At 41.8% G+C, this 19,863-nt stretch overlaps 1 protein-coding gene across 1 annotated transcript in view; it reads left to right on the top strand.

Annotated features, from left to right (window-relative positions):
• Positions 1–18,801, top strand: part of MFAP3L (microfibril associated protein 3 like) — a gene marked incomplete at both ends in the record, with an annotated part of 40,902 nt that extends 22,101 nt beyond the window's left edge. The window contains 3 exons of the mRNA XM_081090932.1: positions 4,184–4,221; positions 4,301–4,612; positions 17,822–18,801. Coding sequence (XP_080947058.1) covers positions 4,184–4,221; positions 4,301–4,612; positions 17,822–18,801 — 1,330 coding nt within the window. The remainder of the gene's footprint in view (positions 1–4,183; positions 4,222–4,300; positions 4,613–17,821) is intronic.
• Positions 18,802–19,863: the final 1,062 nt, after the last annotated feature.

The following is a 19,863-nucleotide window of genomic DNA, read 5'->3' on the forward strand; positions in this document are numbered from 1 at the left end:
AACTTGAGAAGCATGATTTCAATAAAGGATGCTTGGTACATTATGTTGATAATTCCTGTTTATCAAGCCGAGCAATATGTAAATGCTTTGTGGACATTTAGCCCTGAATCATTATAATTGCCCTGGACTTGGTAAGGACTTGGCCAGAAAAACACAGCCGATAAAGGTGGCTAGATCCAGGATCCTGGCCCAGTCTATCTAAAACCTGAGGCCATGCTCTTCACAACCATTCTGTATCGAATAGTTCACATTTACAAACTCCCTGTTCAAAGGAAACCCCGCATTTGGCCAAGTAAAGGAAAACATTTACACAGTCATAGCAGGGTCTCTGGCATGCCTGGCGCCTGTGCTATCTCCGTCAGCCACACGATTCCTGTGGGTGGAGTAATGTGCTGGCCTTCCTGGGGCAGGAAGGCACCCTAGTCTAGGCGGGAGTGTGGACGTCTAGAGCGCTAAGAAAACTCCTCTTTCTCAATGAACTAATCTATGGTCTGAAGCTAATTTATCACCCTCTCCCCTAGTACCTCTTCACTTTTATTGTCTACAGGATTGGAATAATAATTTCTGCCTTTGGAGAGAGATTCATTCATTCAGCAATTCATTGAGCATTGAAAGTGTCAAGGACAAATTCAGACACTGCAGATACCAAAAAAAAATGAGGCAGATAGTATGGTCAATGCGGTATTGGCATAAGGATAAACATAAATATTAGTGGAACAGAATAAAGAATTTATAAATAGACTCTTTTCTTTTTTTACAAGAAGGCAAAATAATCCATTGTAGAAAGGATAGTCTTTTTGCCCTAGCCAGTTTGACTCAGTGGATAGAGCATTGTCCTGCAGACCGAAGGGTCCTGGCTCGATTCCGGTCCAGGGCACATACTCCGGTTGCAGGCTACTCCCCGGCCCGGGCCCTGGTTAGGGCACGTGCAGGAGGCAACCAATCCATGTGTTTCTCTCACATCGATATTTCTCTCTATCTTTTCCTCTGTCTTCCACTTGCTCTAAAAATCAATGGGAAAATATCCTTGCATGAGGATTAACCAAAAAAGAAAAGAAAAGAAAGATAGTCTTTTTACAAACAGAGCTGAAACAACGGGATGTCCATTTGAGAGTGGGAGGGGGAATGAACCTCAATCCATATCTCATGCCATACACAAAAATAACTGGAATAGTCTGGCTGGTGTGGCTCAAGTTGAGCATCAACCCATGAACCCAGGAGGTCACAGTTCGATTCACAGTCAGGGCACATGCCCCAGTTGTGGGCTTGATCCCCAGTAGGGAGCACGCAGGGAGCAGCCAATCAATGGCTCTCTTTCATTGACGTTTCTAGTTCCCTCTCCCTTCCTCTCTTTGAAATCAATAAAAAATATATTAAAATAATAATAATAATTAGAATGGATCAGTGTAAAAACTACAACTGGGAAGGGATACAGGATAATTTTGGGTAGTTATTGAAACGTCCTCCATCTTATTATAGTAGTTACATTGGTGTATAAATTTGTCAAAACCCATTAAAATGCATACCCAAAATGGGTATATACTTATTGTTTATAAGTTACACCACAGTAAAGTTGATTTTCAAAAATAAATCACATTCTTTGGAGTCATATTCATTGGAAGATCCCAATGAATGTTAGATAAAATCCAAAGTCTTCACTCTGTCCTGCAAAGCCCTAGGTGGACTGAGCTTGTCTGCTTCCATGACCCATCTTGTCACTTGTTTGCTTTTTATGTTCCTTCTTCCTGGAATGCTCTTCTCCCAGATCTAGGTGTGGCTGATTCCTAAAGCACCCCAGCTCAGGAGCTACCTCCTCAGTACAGCTCTCCTGAATTGCCTAACTCATCACTCAAGTGCATCATGGTGTGTTTTTCAAAGCATGCATCATTAGTTGAAATTATATTCACATGGCATTTATTTATTGTTTGCTTCCCCCACACACACGAGAATATAATCTCCACATAATAGGAAAGGTCTGTCTTCTCTACTCTTCTATTTATAGGACTAAAATAGTGTCTGCCTAATAGTGGGTGTTCAATAATTACTTTTTGAGTGAATAAAAAGGGTAAGGAATTCAGGTTCTATAATGCAGACAGTGCAGAGGCATTGAAGGTTGCTAAGTAAAGAAATGGCACCATATAATTTGTGCTGTAGAATGGTTATAGGATTGGATTGGGAGCTGAGGAGAGATGGAAGGCAGATCCTGTAGAAGGCTACCACACCATTTCTGGTAAGAAGATAGGGAGGCCTGAACTAAGGCTCTCTCAGAGGAGACTGAAAGGATGGAACAATCCAAGCAACATTTAAGGGGTGGAATCAACAGCTTGTAATTACTGACGTTCTGAGGGTATCGAGGGCAACAGTTGAATTCAGAACTAATACCCATGCATGCATGTGTGGGTGGTGCCGCCTAAGCTGAAATAAGGAACCAGGCAATGTAGCATGTTCAGCAGATGAGTTTGTTTGGGAATGTTAATTTTGAGTTACCTTCAGAACATTCTGGCAGGGATGTCCTATGGACAGTTAGTAACACCAGTCTGAAACCTAGAAAAAAGTCAGGTCTGAGAGCATGGATTTGAGAGCTGTTAGGTTGGAGGTGATAATAAAGGCATGAGAATGGAACCTTAGGAAGAGATGTGGGTAAAATGAAAAGAGAGCCAGTGATGAAACACTGGGGGTTACTAATTTTCAAGGATGAGGAAGAAGAGGAACTGGTACAGAATAGTAGAGCAGGCAGGGGGAGTAGAGTGCAGCAGTCATAGAGAGAGTTTGAATAAAAAAAGAGTTAATAGTGGTGATCACCACAGAGATTTGGCAAGAGAAAGACTGAAAACTTGGCAATGAGGAGTGACTGGTGACTTCAGCAAGAGCTGTTTCAATAAAGTACAGGCAAAATACAGAACTGGGTATTTAAAGTAATTGGCAGGGGAGGAATTTAGGGCAAAATGCAGGATTTTTTTGGAAAAGAAATTGGGAATTCATGCCTACAATTCTTAGTATGAGAAAGGTGCCTTTTGAGAACAGTAGGAATAACACTGGGCTAAGATGCTTGATTTGAAAGCTGAAGATGTCCATAGCATTGTGAAAAGCAGCTACTGAACCTACGAAACCCTGATAACCAGAATGCCAGAAATCACCAGAGCCCTGGCTGGGGTTGGAAATAGTTCCTTAATTTGGCAATAATGTGGTTGTATGATTCTCTCCAGTATATGCTGGCAGAGTCATGGCAACAGAGGACAAAGGGTAAAGATGTTTGGGATTGTGGTCTACATGATTGGGTCTAGGCTGAGACAGAATTGGAACATGAAAGGGGGAGGAAAGAAGATAGAGACTGAGAGAAAATAGAAGGCCTAGAAAGTCCAGTAAGAGGAATAAGAGATATGGAGGAATGGTAGGATGCAGTTCAAGATAGTTATTTAAAACTTCAGAATTACTTGGAACTTCAGAATTTAGAATTTGGACAGATGAAAGTTCTAGAGTGTGGCTGTATGATTAGTGGGTCAAACGGAGGATAGAGATGTAGGTGAAAGTTAGATCTTTGATCATGGAAGTACTGCCACCCATCATGTCACAACATACATACTGATGTTCACCAGCCTCTGGGAGGCAGATGAAGAAACTAGGGAATTCAGTGAGTGATCTTGAGTCAATAGATAACAAAAATATAAAACAGAGTTGGATGCCATAAAGCTCAAAGGAACATGGGCAATTGCATGAAAGGGAAGGAGTATCCCGGAAGCCATAATGGGAACTTAGGAGAATGCATTCTGGTGGAGCCCTTCCCCATGCTGGCAGGGCTGTGTTCACTGGAAGACAATTGGTTAAGGAACCACTGAGGTGAATAGTCAGGTCATCCACAATGAAGGCAGGTGATGGAGTGGAAAGAGACCTTGTCATGCTAAACGAAAGAAGCCTGAATCAGTTTTTGAACTTTCTGAAGTAATGTGATACATTTATAAGAAATATATATGTTTGTTCCTATTAATAGCTACATATTTCAGTAGTAAAAAAAAATATTTGTTATGATTCCTGTGAAAAAAATGTAACAACATTTGGAACATCTGAATTTGTGTATTGTTTAAACATTTTGTAGGTATTTTAGCTGGGTTTCTAACATTTTATAAATAATATTTTTAAAGTATGAATGCTAATATTTATGTGTGTGGTTTGTTTGTTTTAACAGGTTTTTAATCAAGAACCAGCTTTATGGATCCAAGTCAGGTTTGTCCCATGGCCTGCTCTGAACAGCGTGCTGTCTGAGAGAAGATTCCATTGGCAAACCGTCTCTGTTGCCTTACAGAGCAAACAAAGAAGATGGATCGATTGAAGAGCCATCTGCCTGTGTGCTTTCTACCTTCTGTGCCCTTTTTAATCCTAGTATCCACTCTAGTGACTGCAAAGAGTATGACTAACAGCACTTTAAATGGCACTGACATGGTCTTGGGCTTTATGCCCGTAATCATTGCCAGAACTGACCATATCATAGTCAAGGAAGGGAACAGTGCCTTGATTAATTGTAGTGTTAATGGCATCCCTGATCCACAGTTCAAGTGGTATAATTCCGTTGGCAAGCTGCTGAAAGAAGAAGAGGATGAGAAGGAGAGAGAAGGAGGTAGGCTTTAAAGTTGGGTCAAATGTCATAAAGTATAAATACAGACTGTGGAGCCAGCACCTCGAATGTGAGTTGTTTGTATTCGGGTCATTTAAAGACCTCATTTTCTCTTCTGAGGCAAAAGAGTGAAATATCTAGCCTTAAGGATTCAAAGCAGTAATGAATTCATTTTTTTTCACTCTCTGACTTAGAAGACAAAGGACAAACATTAAAGCCTTTTAAAAGTCCTCTTGGCATTTTGTAATTGAATGAGTATACAATATTATAGGGACAAATGTAAAAAGGATTTTCCCTTAAGTGTATATTCCATTTATAAGGGAGTTTTATTTTGTATCGTGGAACTGGCTCAAATAAACAATATAGCAGTTGTTTATCATTAAATGTCAGTTTAATCTGTGGACTGTGGATTTGAAGACCACACTTCTTAAAGGAAGTCTCTGCAAGTTCACAGCCACCAACTGGAGATCAGTCTGGGCTCCTGGGGACCTGGCTGAAGTTTCTAGACTGTCTCTTGCAGCTGAGGCCAAGGGGGAGGAAGAATGCAATGTCAAGGAATAACACGTACTAATAGGAGAAGGCTTGGTTTTTAATAAATGAGTTTCTGACCAAAAAGTGTGAATCACCTACCTAAACACTGAGCATACCTCAGGGAAATTTCCAGCCAGAGAAAGGATTGATTGGGTTATTGGGAATTAGGACATTTCTTGTTTTAGGTGTGAGAAGTAATTCAACACCCAAGCCTGATCCCATGGACCTGAGGGAGTTAGTGTCCTTTCCCAAGCATTTTCTTTGAGATCAAGTAGAGGGTTGGGGACCAGGGAGTAAAAGACCATTGTTCTAAAGTCACAGCTTATTCATTTCTGTCACCCTTTCCTTCACATTGTCCTTTCCTTCCCACAGGGCTTTAACCAATGAACAATCCCCATAAGAGTTTCTGCTCCAAGGAAACCTACGTTTTTAATCTCTTTCCCTCATTTTATCTTAATTGCTCTGAAAAAAGAATAGAGGCTAATGCCTCATGTCTCATTAGGAGCTGAGTGAATGGAGTTTTCTTGCAATTGCATACTTCTGGTTCACAGCCCTGCTCCTAATGGTGAAGGTGGCTCAAAGCCTAACACGGTTGTGCTCTAACTTCCATTGCTTTGGGTCAGCCATTCAAAGATGCACAGCGTAAATAATAAAATCTTATATATTAGGTATTGTGTATATGTTTGCCTGTTTAACCTGGAAGAGTGGAATGCTTTCCCTACCAAGTAAAATTAAGGGACCACAGAATTTTTTAAATTAGAAGGGACCTTAGGACAATGTAATCCAAATCCCTCTTTTACTTGAAATTTCCCAAGGTCCTGCTGTCAGTAAGTGGCTATGACTAGAACCTTCACTACTGACAGTGGAAAAATGAAACAACCTCCCCCACCCCTCCCCCACCCCCAGCCCACATTTGGTTGTCATTCCTATAGTTCCTTCCCCCCAAACTACAAGGCAAAAGGAAGTGACATCACACTTGTGAAGGACAGTAACCATGGTAACATATACACTCTCAAGTCCCTATAATTCATCAGATCTTTCTGCAGGGCTGGGCCACTTCAAGGAATATCCAGGTGACTGAATTGAGGGGAGCAAGGACTCCAACCTGAATCTACCTTTCCTGTGGACCTGGGAGCAAAGGTTATCCCTGGGTATTAAAGAGTTGGGACTGAGGCATTGAACCCTTAAGTCCTAGAGAGAAAGAAAACCGTGGAAAAAGCCCATTCCTGGGGCCTTAATTTCAGTCGTGACATCTTGAGTGCTGTCGCGAGGTAGCTGTTCCTGCTTCCAAGAGATCATGCGATGTCTTAATTGAAAAGGTCTTTATTGCTATTTACTCCATCTTGGCAAGCTGACTCTGTACCCTGCCTTCGTCATCTGTTTATTGGGAACTTGAACAATATGGAAGTTACATTTGGCTCTGTATTCTTTTGTTTTATGGGTGCTCAGGTGGTCTACAGTAGCAGCCTCTCAGTGACCCCTGGGCCATGGTAACCAGTGGAGAGCCTTTGGCACAGAGAACTAACTGCTAGATCAGAGCTCCATAGCATCATCATGTTTGTAGCCAGCAGCCTTGCTGATAAATCAGCCAGCTATTTTGAATTCTTCTCAGATGGAAGATGCACTGTAGATTTTTAAAAAGAACTCATAAGACTAGTACTTGATGTTTTAGCTCAGCCTTTGCAATTACAATGCATAATTATAGTAATTTCAGAACATAAGTAATACAGGGCAATAGAAAACACTGTACCTAACAACCAAGTAGAACATAGGAAAGGGTAGAAATGGCCCTCTTCATCATATCAGAATTTTAGTCCTAGAGAATGACCTATTAGAGGACCAGTAGTCTTCAAATGGAGAAAATGCCTCTATTATAACACAGACATAGATTTTAATTTTCAGGCTGATAGGCTAGAGAAGTTTATGAGTAGTGTTTCATAACTCAACAAAGTGGTGCTTGAATAGAGAATGAAAAATGATGCTAATATCCTGGAACGTTGCCTAGATACGGTAGACTACTGTTAAAGCCAAACTCACAAAATGAACGTAATTTTCATTAACAGCCACTACCAATGATGAAGCCCCCATACCAAGTTCCCTGCACTATTTCTAATCTTTACAATAAGCATGACAGTGAGGTATTATTACTCCTCATGTTGACAAATGAGCAGCCAGGTGAATGGAGAGGAAATTACACCACAGTGCAGCCAAGCTGGTATTTGTTCTCCCTCTCTGTCCAGCCAGCAACTAGCTGCTCATCCTTCAGGTCTCAGTAGGCAAAAAATGTTGAAGAGCATCTAACCCAGCCTGAGCGAATGAGAGAAGCCCTCCTGGATGGAAGAGGCGTTGTAACCACCACCATCACAGTTTGACAGTGTTAGGATGCATGCTGTGACATGTATATACAGAAATGTATTCAAAATCATCTGGGGAGTTGCTCCAGGAGCACAAACCATTCGCTTTGTGATTAGTCGGGAAAGGAGCAATTTCATTTCTTGTTTGTGCTGCAAAAGTGAGGTAGCGATTATTCATGCCGGCCCTGCCCTCCTAGAGAGAATGGGGCTATTTCCTGGTATTGGCAGAGGTGCTGCTTTTTTCCCTGGTGCTTGTCACTTCAGTTCCATGGGACCAGGAGAGGCCAGTGTGTAATCTATTTCTGGAGGAAGACTTTTTGTGTTTTTGGTTTGTTTTTTTATCGTTCACTGAAGGACATGTTTGGGGTCAGAATTCAAATAGCATGAATAATCAACAAACAGCCGTGCAATGTGCTGGTTCCAATTTTCCTTTTGCTAGAGGTGAGTAGAAATATATAGTTGACCGAAAGTATTATGAAAAAGTCTTAGTTATTTCAGGTACATATTATTAGGTGCATTTCTGCTGTGGCTTGTTACCTTGACTTGAAAACATTTAAATGCACATGAGCACCTTTATCAGATGCTAAATAACAAGCATTTCCAGAAAGTCTGCTGGTATAGGCCTTTGTAAACATGTCTGGCTTGTTAGTGATGAAATTTAAAATCTTCCTTAAAGTTGGGTTTTAGACCTTTCTGCGGATTTGTTTTCCGTACTCTTGTAGCATTCTGTCACCAAAACTAATTAAGAATTATCTTTAGAAATAAACATGCACAGGGTAACTGAGCAGAACTATACTCAAAAGTCCACACTCATCACAGCTGCTACTCCAGCTCTGTGGTCATCATTATCAATTTTTCATTTAGCTTATATCACTGTGTTGTTTTTATCTCTCTGCTTTTCAGATTTTTCGAATAGACTATGAATTGCCTTTTAACTACTCTGCAAAGGACATCAGCAGGCTGTGCCAGCCAAGTTTCAACCCTGTAGACACAGTGTAGTGTATCACACCTCCCTACTTAATATCTATGGAAGGAGGTCAGTCCCCACAGCATTGAATGTAAATTGTCTTTGGACTCTAAGATCAGCATGAAGTAGTGTGTTAACTTATGGAAATATTATATTGAATTCCCCTTTTAGTAGATTCAATATTTGAGATTTTAAAAAAATCAACTTATCAAAAGGCATTAATCAAAGTATATGAGATTATTGAATATGTTATTGGAAGTTCCCAAGAAGCACATGATAGTTTTTGTTTGAGCAAGTTCCTTTCCTTTTTCTTTTTGGTTAATCCTCACCTGAGGATATTTTTCCAATTGATTTTTAGAGAGAGCAAAAGGGAGGGAGGGATGGGAGAGAGATAGAAAATAAAAACATCAATGTGAGAGAGACACATTGATTGGTTGACTCCCACACATGCCTGACCAAGGCTGGGGATAGAATCTGCAACAAAGTTATGTGCCCTTGACTGGGAATTGAACCCTCAACCCTTTGGTGTGTGGGCTGATGCTCTAACCATAGAACAGTGATGGCGAACCTATGACATGCATGTCAGGGGTGACACGCGAACTCATTTTTTTGGTTGATTTTTCTTTGTTAAATGGCATTTAAATATCCTATCTAATAATAGACACACATGGTAATTGACCGTACCTTCGCTATGCCTCCCACTGGCTAACCAGTGAAATATGCAAATTAACCGCCAACAAAGATGGCGGTTAATTTGCGTACGTAGGCGTGAAGCGGAGTGAAGACTGAAGGTGGCTCCGGCTGGAGCAGCGAAGGCTTGAAGGCGGCTCTGGCCGGAGCGCAGGCCTGGGTCCCAGGTACCACAGGAAAACCGGTGCCGGCAGCCAGGGGAAGGGAAGGCCTACTGCATGAATCTTTTCGTGTGACAGGCCTCTAGTATAAAATAAATATCAAAAATATAAATCTTTGTTCTATTATGGTTGCAAATATCAAAAAATTTCTATACGTGACATGGCACCAGAGTTAAGTTAGGGTTTTTCAAAATGCTTACACGCTGAGCTCAAAAGGTTCGCCATCATTGCCATAGACCCACACTGGCCAGGGCTGTTAACTTTTCTGAGCCACAGTTTTCCTATCTGTAAAATAGAGACAATTCCTTGTACTACCATGTGAGTATGTGAGTCTTAAATAAACTATTGTGTGTTCAATGCTTAATACAGTACCTGGCACATACCAAACTATCACTAAATGGTAACTGCTGTCATTAGAAATATTGTCCTATATCATCACAATCATAGATTCTAAGAGCTTAAATCTCTGGTCTGTAAAGAAAGGAAATCATTTTCCCGGTAATTTCTTATTCTCTACCTCAGTTTTTCAACCTTTTAAATAAAATTTAATAAACTCACACATAAAAATTATATCCCTTAAATGTTAATTTGAAATTTCAAAAGAATATGACTGCCATGATAGCTAGTTTGGAATCTCTCCACCAGCAGAGGCTCGCCTCCCCTAGCACATCACTTTGCACACACAGGGCCCATTGTTATCCAAGAGGCTTCAGTCTGAAGAAGCAGTGTAAGTGGAAACTGCAAAGTATAATACAGGGTGACCTTTACATTTGCTGAACCCAGTGTTTCCAGAGATGCTGTTAACCCCCCTATAATGCACAGGATAGACCCCTACAAAGAATTATCCAGCGCAAAATGTCAGTAGTACCCAAGTTGAGAAAGTCTGGTCTAACCCAAAGAAGCACGCTTCTCAGTTAACTAAAGAATCATTGTGAAGTGGATCTTCAGTTGTGTGGACCCATCATGTCTCTTGGCATAAAAGTGGTTTAATTTATGATACATTGATTCACTTTCCAAACTGAGTCATATTAAGGGCCAACTTGGCAACAAATCACCATTTGTGTCTTTCTTTCTTTCTTTCTTTCTTTCTTTCTTTCTTTCTTTCTTTCTTTCTTTCTTTCTTTCTTTCTCTCTCTCTCTCTCTCTCTCTCTCTCTCTCTCTCTCTCTCTCTCTTTCTTTCTTTCTTTCTTTCTTTTCTTCTCCTTCTCCTTCTCCTTCTCCTCCTCCTCCTCCTCCTCCTCCTCCTCCTCCTCCTCCTTCTCCTTCTTCTTTCTCTTTCTCTCTCTCTCTCTCTCTCTCTCTCTCTCTCTCTCTCTCTCTCTCCTTTCTCATTCCCTCTTTCTTTCTTTGTGTTTCTTTAAATGAGTTGTGCTCCATTTGAGAATGTGAGACACAATGCTTTAGTCTTAGCCATGAAAAGACCCTTCCAGATCTACCTCAGATAAGGATGACAACTGAGATTCCCAAAATGTAATCCTTTTATATGAACCCAGTTTAGGGTGCTCCTGTCTTGGAAGGCCACCTATAGCTACTGCCAGAAATGACTCTTGCTAATCTGCATGGAATTACATGCTTGGCACTGTTTTAAAAATTAAGAATATCGTATCAAATTAGCTGAAGCATGTTTTCTTTACCAGGAAATGAAAATATAGGTGCTGCCCCTAGCCACTTTGGCTCAGTGGATAGAGCGTCGGCCTGCAGACTGAACAGGCCTGGGTTCAATTTCCGTCAGCAGCACATGCCCCAGTTGCGGGCTCAATCCCCAGTGTGGGCGTGCAGGAGGCAGCCTATCAATGATTCTCTCTCATCATTGATGTTTCTCTCTTTCCCTCTCTCTTCCTCTCTGAAATCAATAATATATATATATTTAAAAATAAAAGAAAATATAGGTGTTTTCCAGATATTATTCATGCCTTTAAGCAGAACAGAAGTGCAGGATCTGCCCAGTCCTTCCACTCTCACCATCCTGAGCTGAAAGCTGAGCTAAACCTATGTTATCCTAGGCTACCGTGGCTCCACATGATAGAGGAGCTGGCTTTTTGGAGCTGCCGAGTAGTATTCTGAATAGGTTCCTTGGGAGGACTGGGGTGGGAGGGCACAAGAGCCTTTGCAGCTTGCAGTGTTTATAACCTGACTATGCGGTGGCTTTAAGGGGCCGCCGTGTACTGCAGCAGCCCTGTAATAGGTGCAGCCACACAGTGCTAAATTTGTTTTCAATTATGTTTTGTAAAAGGGCATGGATCCTTTTGCTACAGAAGCCCGTATTTCACATAGTGGAAAATAAGGGCCACATTTGTAGCCACAAACCCACAGTACATTTTGTTCTTACTTGAAGAGCGTCAATGCAATGCGATACTCATTCAAGTGAATGTTATGTTTCATTTATGTTTATTTAAACACTCACTGAAATTCTCACCATCTGAAAATTTTTATTTAAGTTGGTTTCAGGAAAATAACCTCCTTGTATTGGCAGGTTGAACTCTTCCTTCTTGAATAGCATGAACACGAGGAGCTTAAGAGCCTGAGTATCTAAATGGAGTTGTGAACAGTTTTAATCTTCTTATACCACTCACTGGGGACATAGACGAACTGTACATCAGTTTGTTGACACATCCACAGACATCTCTATGGCAAAAGAAATCCTTCTCTTCTAATACGTAATTTGAGGGAAATTCTAAGAGCTTAGCATTTGGGTATAATGTTAATTTTTAATACTCAGTGATCCGTAGGAAAAGCTGGGAAGATTTAAGATTTCCATAGACATGGTATTTGGAGAAAAGCTGCAATGACAGTGTCTTTGTTGGTTGTGCTCTCACTTTCCTTAGGGTTCTTCAGTTCTAGAAAGTGTTGATGCAGCTTATCTCTGTACAGCAAGACCTGGGTCAGAAGTTGTTTGCATGAGCGACAGTTCTGATCTGGTACCGTATATTGGTTTTACGTCGGATCACAATAACCCCTATACCATAGAACGTCTTGATGTTTACAGGTTTAACTGTAGTCATACGGTGCTGTTGATCCACTTCTCTGATTGCTAGACAGTCTTCCTGACACTGTCCTATTGACACGATGTTGTGCTGTCTTGAGTGACTTCCCCTCCATGTGTGCATGCATGCCCCAGGGTGGCATAGAGATGCCAGGGCACCCACATTCCTGGATGGGACTGTGGTGATGGCTTCTCCCAGAGAATGTTGGCAGGGGAGGAAAGCTCTAGAACTATGTCCCTTGAGAGAAGAACCTCTGGAAAGAAGTATTTTTCATTACTTTGATTTTCTTGCATTCATTAATGTTTTCCCAGTCAATCTAGGCTTGCCTGAGTTGAAGAATTTCAAGTCTAAACGTGACTCATAGGTTACATTCACTTTAAATTTTGAGGATTCCTCCAAATCAACCTTCCAAAGGTTTTTAGCCACCCAACTCCCACCTGCAGTGTGGGGGAGTGTCCCCTTCTCTATTCTCTTGGAAACATAATGTATTCTCAATGTCCCCCCCCCCTTTATTTGGCACTCTGAAAAGTGAAAAAGTAATGGTATTTAAAATTAATCCCTTTAAATTTTAATTATAAATCACTGGTGGTTTTTTACACTTAGATACCACTTGCATTTCTTTTTTTTCCCTGTGACTTATCCATTCACTTCTTTTCCCCATTTTTTTTTTCTTTTGGGTTGGCCCTTCTGGATTATAAAAATGGCTTGTCAGCTACAGGAGCGCCCACTGATTTCCCTCTTTTACTCATGTGCTTCCCCCTCCCACCAAGCATCCCCGCCCCCCTCGGCCGCTGTCCTTAAAAGTCCTTTCTCTTGACCCTCCCTGCCTGCACCACCCCAGCTGGTCCTGGTCCTGGTGAGTTCCTCAAGCCTCTCTAGGAGCCTGTCCCCACTGTTCCCTTCCCCAGCCCCTGTCCTGTACCAGGGAAAACCCAGTTATTTATTGGAGTCTGTGTCCCTCTTTGGCTTGGATGGTTTTCGCAGTCAGGCATCATCTTTGCATTTGCACAATCTGGTGTGGAAGCTGGTATATAAACAATGTATTCAACAATCGTTACTGAATGCATGAACAAGATTAAAAAAAAAAAAAAGATCGCTGCCTTCTAAAGATGTCAGCTTTGTTGTGCAGCTTAGCGCACACCACAGCTCAGCTAAGAAATAACATCTGCTAACTTTTCTCTTTGCAAAGAAGAGACTGTCCCCACAACACTTCTGTTCATGTGTGGGTGATTTTCACATGTAATTCTAGTGCTTGGAGTTTCTTGGGGAAGACTGTGACAGGTTCTGTGCAAACTCTAGCCTTTCTGGCTCCTTTTTTCCAATCTCTTCCTGCTGCGTGTGACAGTGTTTTAGCCTGACCTTCAGATGACACTCAGAGGACCGGAGTGAAGAGAGGGGATGGAGGAAGGGTGTTTCAGAGTGGGAACTACAATTTGAGCAAAGCATTGGGAGGACGTGAACTACCATCAAGAAGGTTCGGGAATACATGTAATCTTTTACGTTCAGAAAGTAATGGTTCAACTGCTGCCTGTTTTATTTCCTCTGAAATCATTGCATGTAGAACTGACAGCATCAGCTGCTGACATTTTAGATGTGTGTTGATGCTGAAGTGATGCAATGTAATGAAAATGCAGCACATCCCTTTAACATTCCCTCTCAATTACAATTTAAAACACACGGGGACAGAACAGTGTATACCTGATTCAAATGTATAGCTCTGGGGGTGTTATTATTTCTTTAACTTTCTGAACAGCTTAAGTTGGGACCGTTCCAGAATGAGTCTTGGGACAAGGTCCCTATAGGTGAATGGCTCCATGCAGCACAGAAAATGTTCTCAGGATGATCCCAGCTGGGCAGGTACCTGCGGCGATTCTGCATGAGGCTCCAAGCTGAAGTAGGAGGACCCCCAAGGTGGAATTTGTGCCATCTTCATAGTTTCTAGGGGTCATATGGTAGTAGAACAAGCAAAAATCTTTATCACTAGTCACAGGTTAACTGAGGCTGAGGCATAATTTAAGTCCTAATTCCTAGGAAGGAATCAATGTATCAGCCTTTATTAAAAGAAGCCAGACAGACCTACATCATCTTTGAGGTCCAAATCTTAGCTCTTCTGACAGTATAGTCTTTAGAGAGGTAGGTGTGTGTGTGTGTGTGTGTGTGTGTGTGTGTGTGTGTGTGTGTTGGCTTCCAAAGACTTGCTTTGTGAACTGATAATAGAATGTTTAATCCAGGTCACACATTCATTACAGCCTAAATGTAATTAATATCACATTAATCCATAAAATAAATATGATGGTTGTTTCAAGAGGAATCTAGTAAAGGATACTAAAGAGATGTCTTGGTATCCTCATCTTAGATTGGAAACAGGAAATTGCTGGCAGGCAGAGATGTGGTCCCAGTTATTTAACTAGGGTATTGCAGCTCAGATTATAGGTAACAATTCAAGTGTTTTAGGATCATAACATAGATTCATTTTGTCATAGTTTATAGTTAAGAAAATATAGTCACTTCACAGATACATAGCCGGGCTTCAGAATTCAAGAACAAACTAAATTAATGATTGAATAAAGTATATAAAAGATGTTAGTCTAAAGACCCACTGCCCTGGACTAAGAAGCAGAATATGCTCCTAAGTAAATATCTGCTGAAAATCTGCTTTCCCCCAAAATGAGCCACAATGTCACCTACTAAGGTTGTGTTTAGTTCCAAATTGTGCCTCTTTTCACAATGTGAAAAGAATCTTCTGAAATGTCTAAATTCTAATCTGCATTGAATCACTTGGGTCCAGAATAAATACATGTCAATACACAATTACAAATATGCTTGAAAAGAATTATGAAATTTATACTCAGAAACATCTTTAAATACCAGAAAGCACGGGCATGTTGTAAAGAAAAAAATATTGTTGCATTTCATTGTCTGTAACGAAATACAATATGACTAAAACTATTATGTAGGTGCCAGGAGAAGGTTGTTTATATTACCACTAGAGGCCCGGAACACAGATTCATGCACTGGTGGTGTCCCTCAGACTGGCCTGTGCCCTCTCGCAATCTGGGGCAGCTCAGAGGATGTAGCAGTGCATGAAGCAGCAGGCAGCCTGGGAGGAGCCCGAGCGCACATGGCTCCTGCTCATCCCGGCCCTGCTGTGCCTGCTGCCACCGCTTGATAGTGCTGCTGAGGAGGCAGGAGAGGCTTGCGCCACTGGTGCTTGCCAGCCATGAGCCCGGCTTCTGGCTGAGCAGCGCTCCCGCTGTGGGAGCGCACTGACCACAAGGGGGCAGCTCCTGCAGTGAGCGTCTGCCCCCAGGTGGTAAGTGCGCATCATGACAACTGGTTGGCTGGTCGTTCGGTCGCTTAGGCTTTTATATATATAGATTAGCTGCCTGCCTTCCTAGCTTAGTGTTCTTTTTTGTTCTTCTGCACCCAGATTTAGACTACTCTGTCTTTATATTTACAGATTAATTCCTCCATAAAAGGAGTGGCACTGGGGAGGTTAGGAGATGAATAAATTGATTCTAATCATTCCCCAAACAAATAACCTCACCTCCTCACCCTCTTCCCTGTTGTATTTTCTTACAAATAAAGGAAGGTAAATGTATCACCTGTAATTCCTGGAGCCCAGCGCCTTCCATATCTATAATAAGCTTTTAATCAACTAGAGGTGTATTGCTTTGTTTTTGTTTGTTTTTTGTCCCCTAGGCCTGTTGTAGTCTACTCTTATGAAACAAGCAAATTGTAAGAAAATTATAATTTCCCTTGCCTCCTATTGTTATACATTTGGGTAAATCTGCAGTAAAAGTATCAAAATTCAGGTTCAGGGAATGAAAGGGGTGGAAGGCTTGCCCCTGCCCCATGTGAATGAGAGAAAATTTCACAGACCGGGTGCTAGGCTTGTTTATTCTTGCACATTCACAGAGACTGAACATTTCACTAGATTTTCCAAACCAGTGTTTTCTACTCTTGGGGTAAATATACTGGCTGAATTGTTAGAAAAGGGTTAGTCAGGGACACCAGGAACTGCTCTTCACAGATGTTCTTTCAGAAAGCAAAGTAATATGACAGCATCCATTAAGAGCATCCTGCCAGATTCCCCAGGGCTAGCAAGTCAGGGACTGTGGCCCCCAGGAGGCACCTCACCGCTCCTGCCAGCTTCCTTCAGAATGTTCCTTGGACTGCAGTCACAATGTGGTAGCAAAACGACGGTGGAATATAGAAGGCCCTCCGTTGCCTTGTTCCTCAGTCCCTGGTCATGTATGTGCTCACTAATTTTTAAAAGGAGCATTTTGCTTGTTGCTTTTGGGAAATATCAGACTCTTAATTAGAATTAAAAGTCACTGCCAGGAGGGAAGAAACAAGTAAAAAGACTATGCAATAATAGGTACTTAAGAGGAAACTACATGTTAAATGATCCAGTCTCTCAGGAGAGGTCTTCTAGCTGGCTGTGGAACTAGAGTGTTTTTATGGAGAAGTATCTGCCTGCTCTGTTCCTTAGACCTCCCCCAAGGCCTAACCTGGACCCTCCCTTCTCTATAGGACACTGTAGATAGGTAGAGATGGGATTACAGAAAGGCTCAGATCCAAGACCCACAAGCCAAACCTAGTATCATGTTGTCCAGGGGTCCTCTGACCTATGGATATACAGGCAGACTAAGAATTAACCCCAACTAAAGAGTTTTGCCCTTATCAGAACCTCATTCACAAGGCAACACTATGTCCTTTCCAGGCCAGAGAGGGAAGTATTTCTGTTATCAACATGCATTCTCTATCATGTGAGGCTTATTTTCAATTTGATGAGTCTATCATTTATTTGAAAGACTAAAACAAAATGATACTAATTCATGCCCAGCCTCCAAATCTTCACATTGTTAGCTAATAACTTTAAGTAGTATGGATAATTCATTGTAGATTCTTAAAATTAATGACATAATCATGTTCTAATCAACGGAGGTCACACAAGGACAACTTCAATGTCAAATATGAGCAACCCAGGTAAATAATATAACTTAATTTGGTTTACTCCAGATTTTATGTTGGTCCTAAACTACTTGATATTCTGAGAAGCATTAAACTCCCCAGTGTTCAACAGAGTCATGCTCACAGGCAGGTTAGAAAATCAGATGCTACAGTGAAGGAATTCTCTAGTAAGAACACAGTATTTTCCAGATGGCTTATTTTTCTTGTTTTTCACTAGGATATGGAATTACACAGTATACTTTGGTGGTTTAAGTACAGCCTCTTGAACCCGAGTTCATCTTCTAGCTCTACTACTTCTAAACTGGTGATCTTGGGAACATGGTTTAATCTAACTGTGCCTCCGTTTTGTCATCCTATAAAGTATTAGTACCCATCCCACAGAGTTGTTGTGAAGATTAAATGAGTTTATACATGTCAATGTCTGGCACACAATAAAGGTTCACTGTTGCTATCATCAATAGAAGATAGTACTAGTAATGTGCAAGCTTGTAGCCACTTCAGTGGGAACCGTATGACCTTTTTTTGAATGTTCTCTCCCTTCCAACAGGAAAATGGCAGATGCACGAGGGTGGCCTCCTGAACATCACCAAGGTGTCTTTTTCAGACCGAGGGAAATACACATGTGTTGCCTCTAATGCCTATGGCATTGTGAACAACACGGTGACCCTGCGCGTCATCTTCACCTCGGGAGACATGGGTGTCTACTACATGGTGGTCTGCCTCGTGGCCTTCACCATCGTCATGGTCCTCAACATCACCCGCCTGTGTATGATGAGCAGCCACCTGAAGAAGACAGAGAAGGCCATCAACGAGTTCTTTAGGACAGAAGGCGCGGAGAAGCTGCAGAAGGCATTCGAGATCGCCAAGCGGATCCCCATCATCACCTCAGCCAAAACTCTAGAGCTTGCCAAAGTCACCCAATTCAAAACCATGGAGTTTGCCCGCTACATTGAAGAGCTGGCCAGGAGCGTGCCTCTGCCTCCTCTCATTATGAACTGCAGAACCATCATGGAGGAAATCATGGAGGTGGTCAGGCTGGAGGAGCAGGGGCAGAATTTTGTGCGGCACACGCCAGAAGGCCAAGAGGCCATGGACAGGGATGAGGTGTACATGATCCGAAACTCTCTGAAGCGAAGTGACTCCCCCACCGCTGACTCAGACGCTTCATCGCTGCATGAACAGCCTCAGCAGATTGCCATCAAGGTGTCCGTACATCCACAATCCAAAAAAGATCATGTGGATGACCAAGAGGGTGTACAGTTTGAAGATGTCAAAGATGAAGAGGACACAGAACTGTCAGCTGAACAATCCCCAGAAACTGTAGAGCCTTCTACAGATGAAACATCCACAGAGCTAACGCCTGAAGAGCCCACGCCTGTTGATCCCATGGATGTTGAGCCCACGCCTGTTGAGCCCACGCCTGTTGAGGTATCAGATAGAGTCCCACCGCCTGCTCACCTGGAAACTACAGAGCTGGCAGTGGCACATGAAAGAAACACCTGCATTATTTATGAAAGCCATGTCTAATATCAACTCTGAAAAGCTATGCATATTAAGAAAATCAGGGGCTGCTCCTCGTAGTCCAGATGTAGTACGCACTTGCCGCTAAGCCTTACAAGGAGACTCTCATCCCCTAGGTAGGAGTGATGCTATTGTAGAAGGGGAAACACCTGTGTGCAGTCCTTGTGACTGGACCTTCCCCAGGAGAAAAGGATGCAGGAAACATCAGGGTGCAGGATTGATGCTATTGTCCAAGTGATACAAGTCTTAGAGACGATTCTCTGCCAAATACCGTCATTGGTGATGCCCTTTTGGCAAAGAGTACACTACTGTAAGATAAATTTTGAGTTCAAGAGCCCTGTCCAATGCACACTGCATTGCTTTTCTTTTTAAAAAAATTACAGGTCTGCTACAATAGCAAATGCACGTATATGGGTTTGTTGCACTTTCTTCTCAGTCTTTGTTCCTTTCACTGTTCCTTGATAATGGAGTAGTTGTTGTTATATTAATACTAATTGCTCTTTCTGATTTGGTCTTCTTTGTCCTTGCTTTCCCCTAGAACATTTACCTCAGAGGCGTTGGTATCAGTCACCAGTACCAGGGCTGATATCTACAAGTCATTTATAATGTTCCAGAGTAGTCACTAGACTCCTTGTTTTTATTATTCCCAAGGCCTATTTTCATACCTTGATTTTTACTTGTTTCCAATGAAGCTGCTGTAAGTGAAACTGAGAAAAACTTTGCCCAGGAACAGCACTTTAATAGCCAAATGAAAACGTGTTTACCTGTCCGATTCTGAGAGCCTTTGTGTGAGCTCAACTGAAGTGTGGTGATGGTGGATTATAAAAGGTTGAGTATACTCATAATAACCATGAAAACTGCTGTTTTTACATTTAAGTAACATCATCCTCCAAACAAAAACTGATCTTTATCTGGAAAATTTATTGCTTCCTAAGTCAGAGGCATTTGATGAATCCCTGTAAGGTTGTATAGTATTAGCTACCCAGAAGGACTTGCAGGGAAGGATATCCTATATAATAAAGAGCTTATATGCTAATTAGACCAAACAGCAGAACGACCATCCGGACA

The sequence above is a fragment of the Myotis nattereri genome, assembly GCF_964212035.1.
Source record: "Myotis nattereri genome assembly, chromosome: 5".
NCBI classification, from domain to species: Eukaryota; Metazoa; Chordata; class Mammalia; order Chiroptera; family Vespertilionidae; genus Myotis; species Myotis nattereri.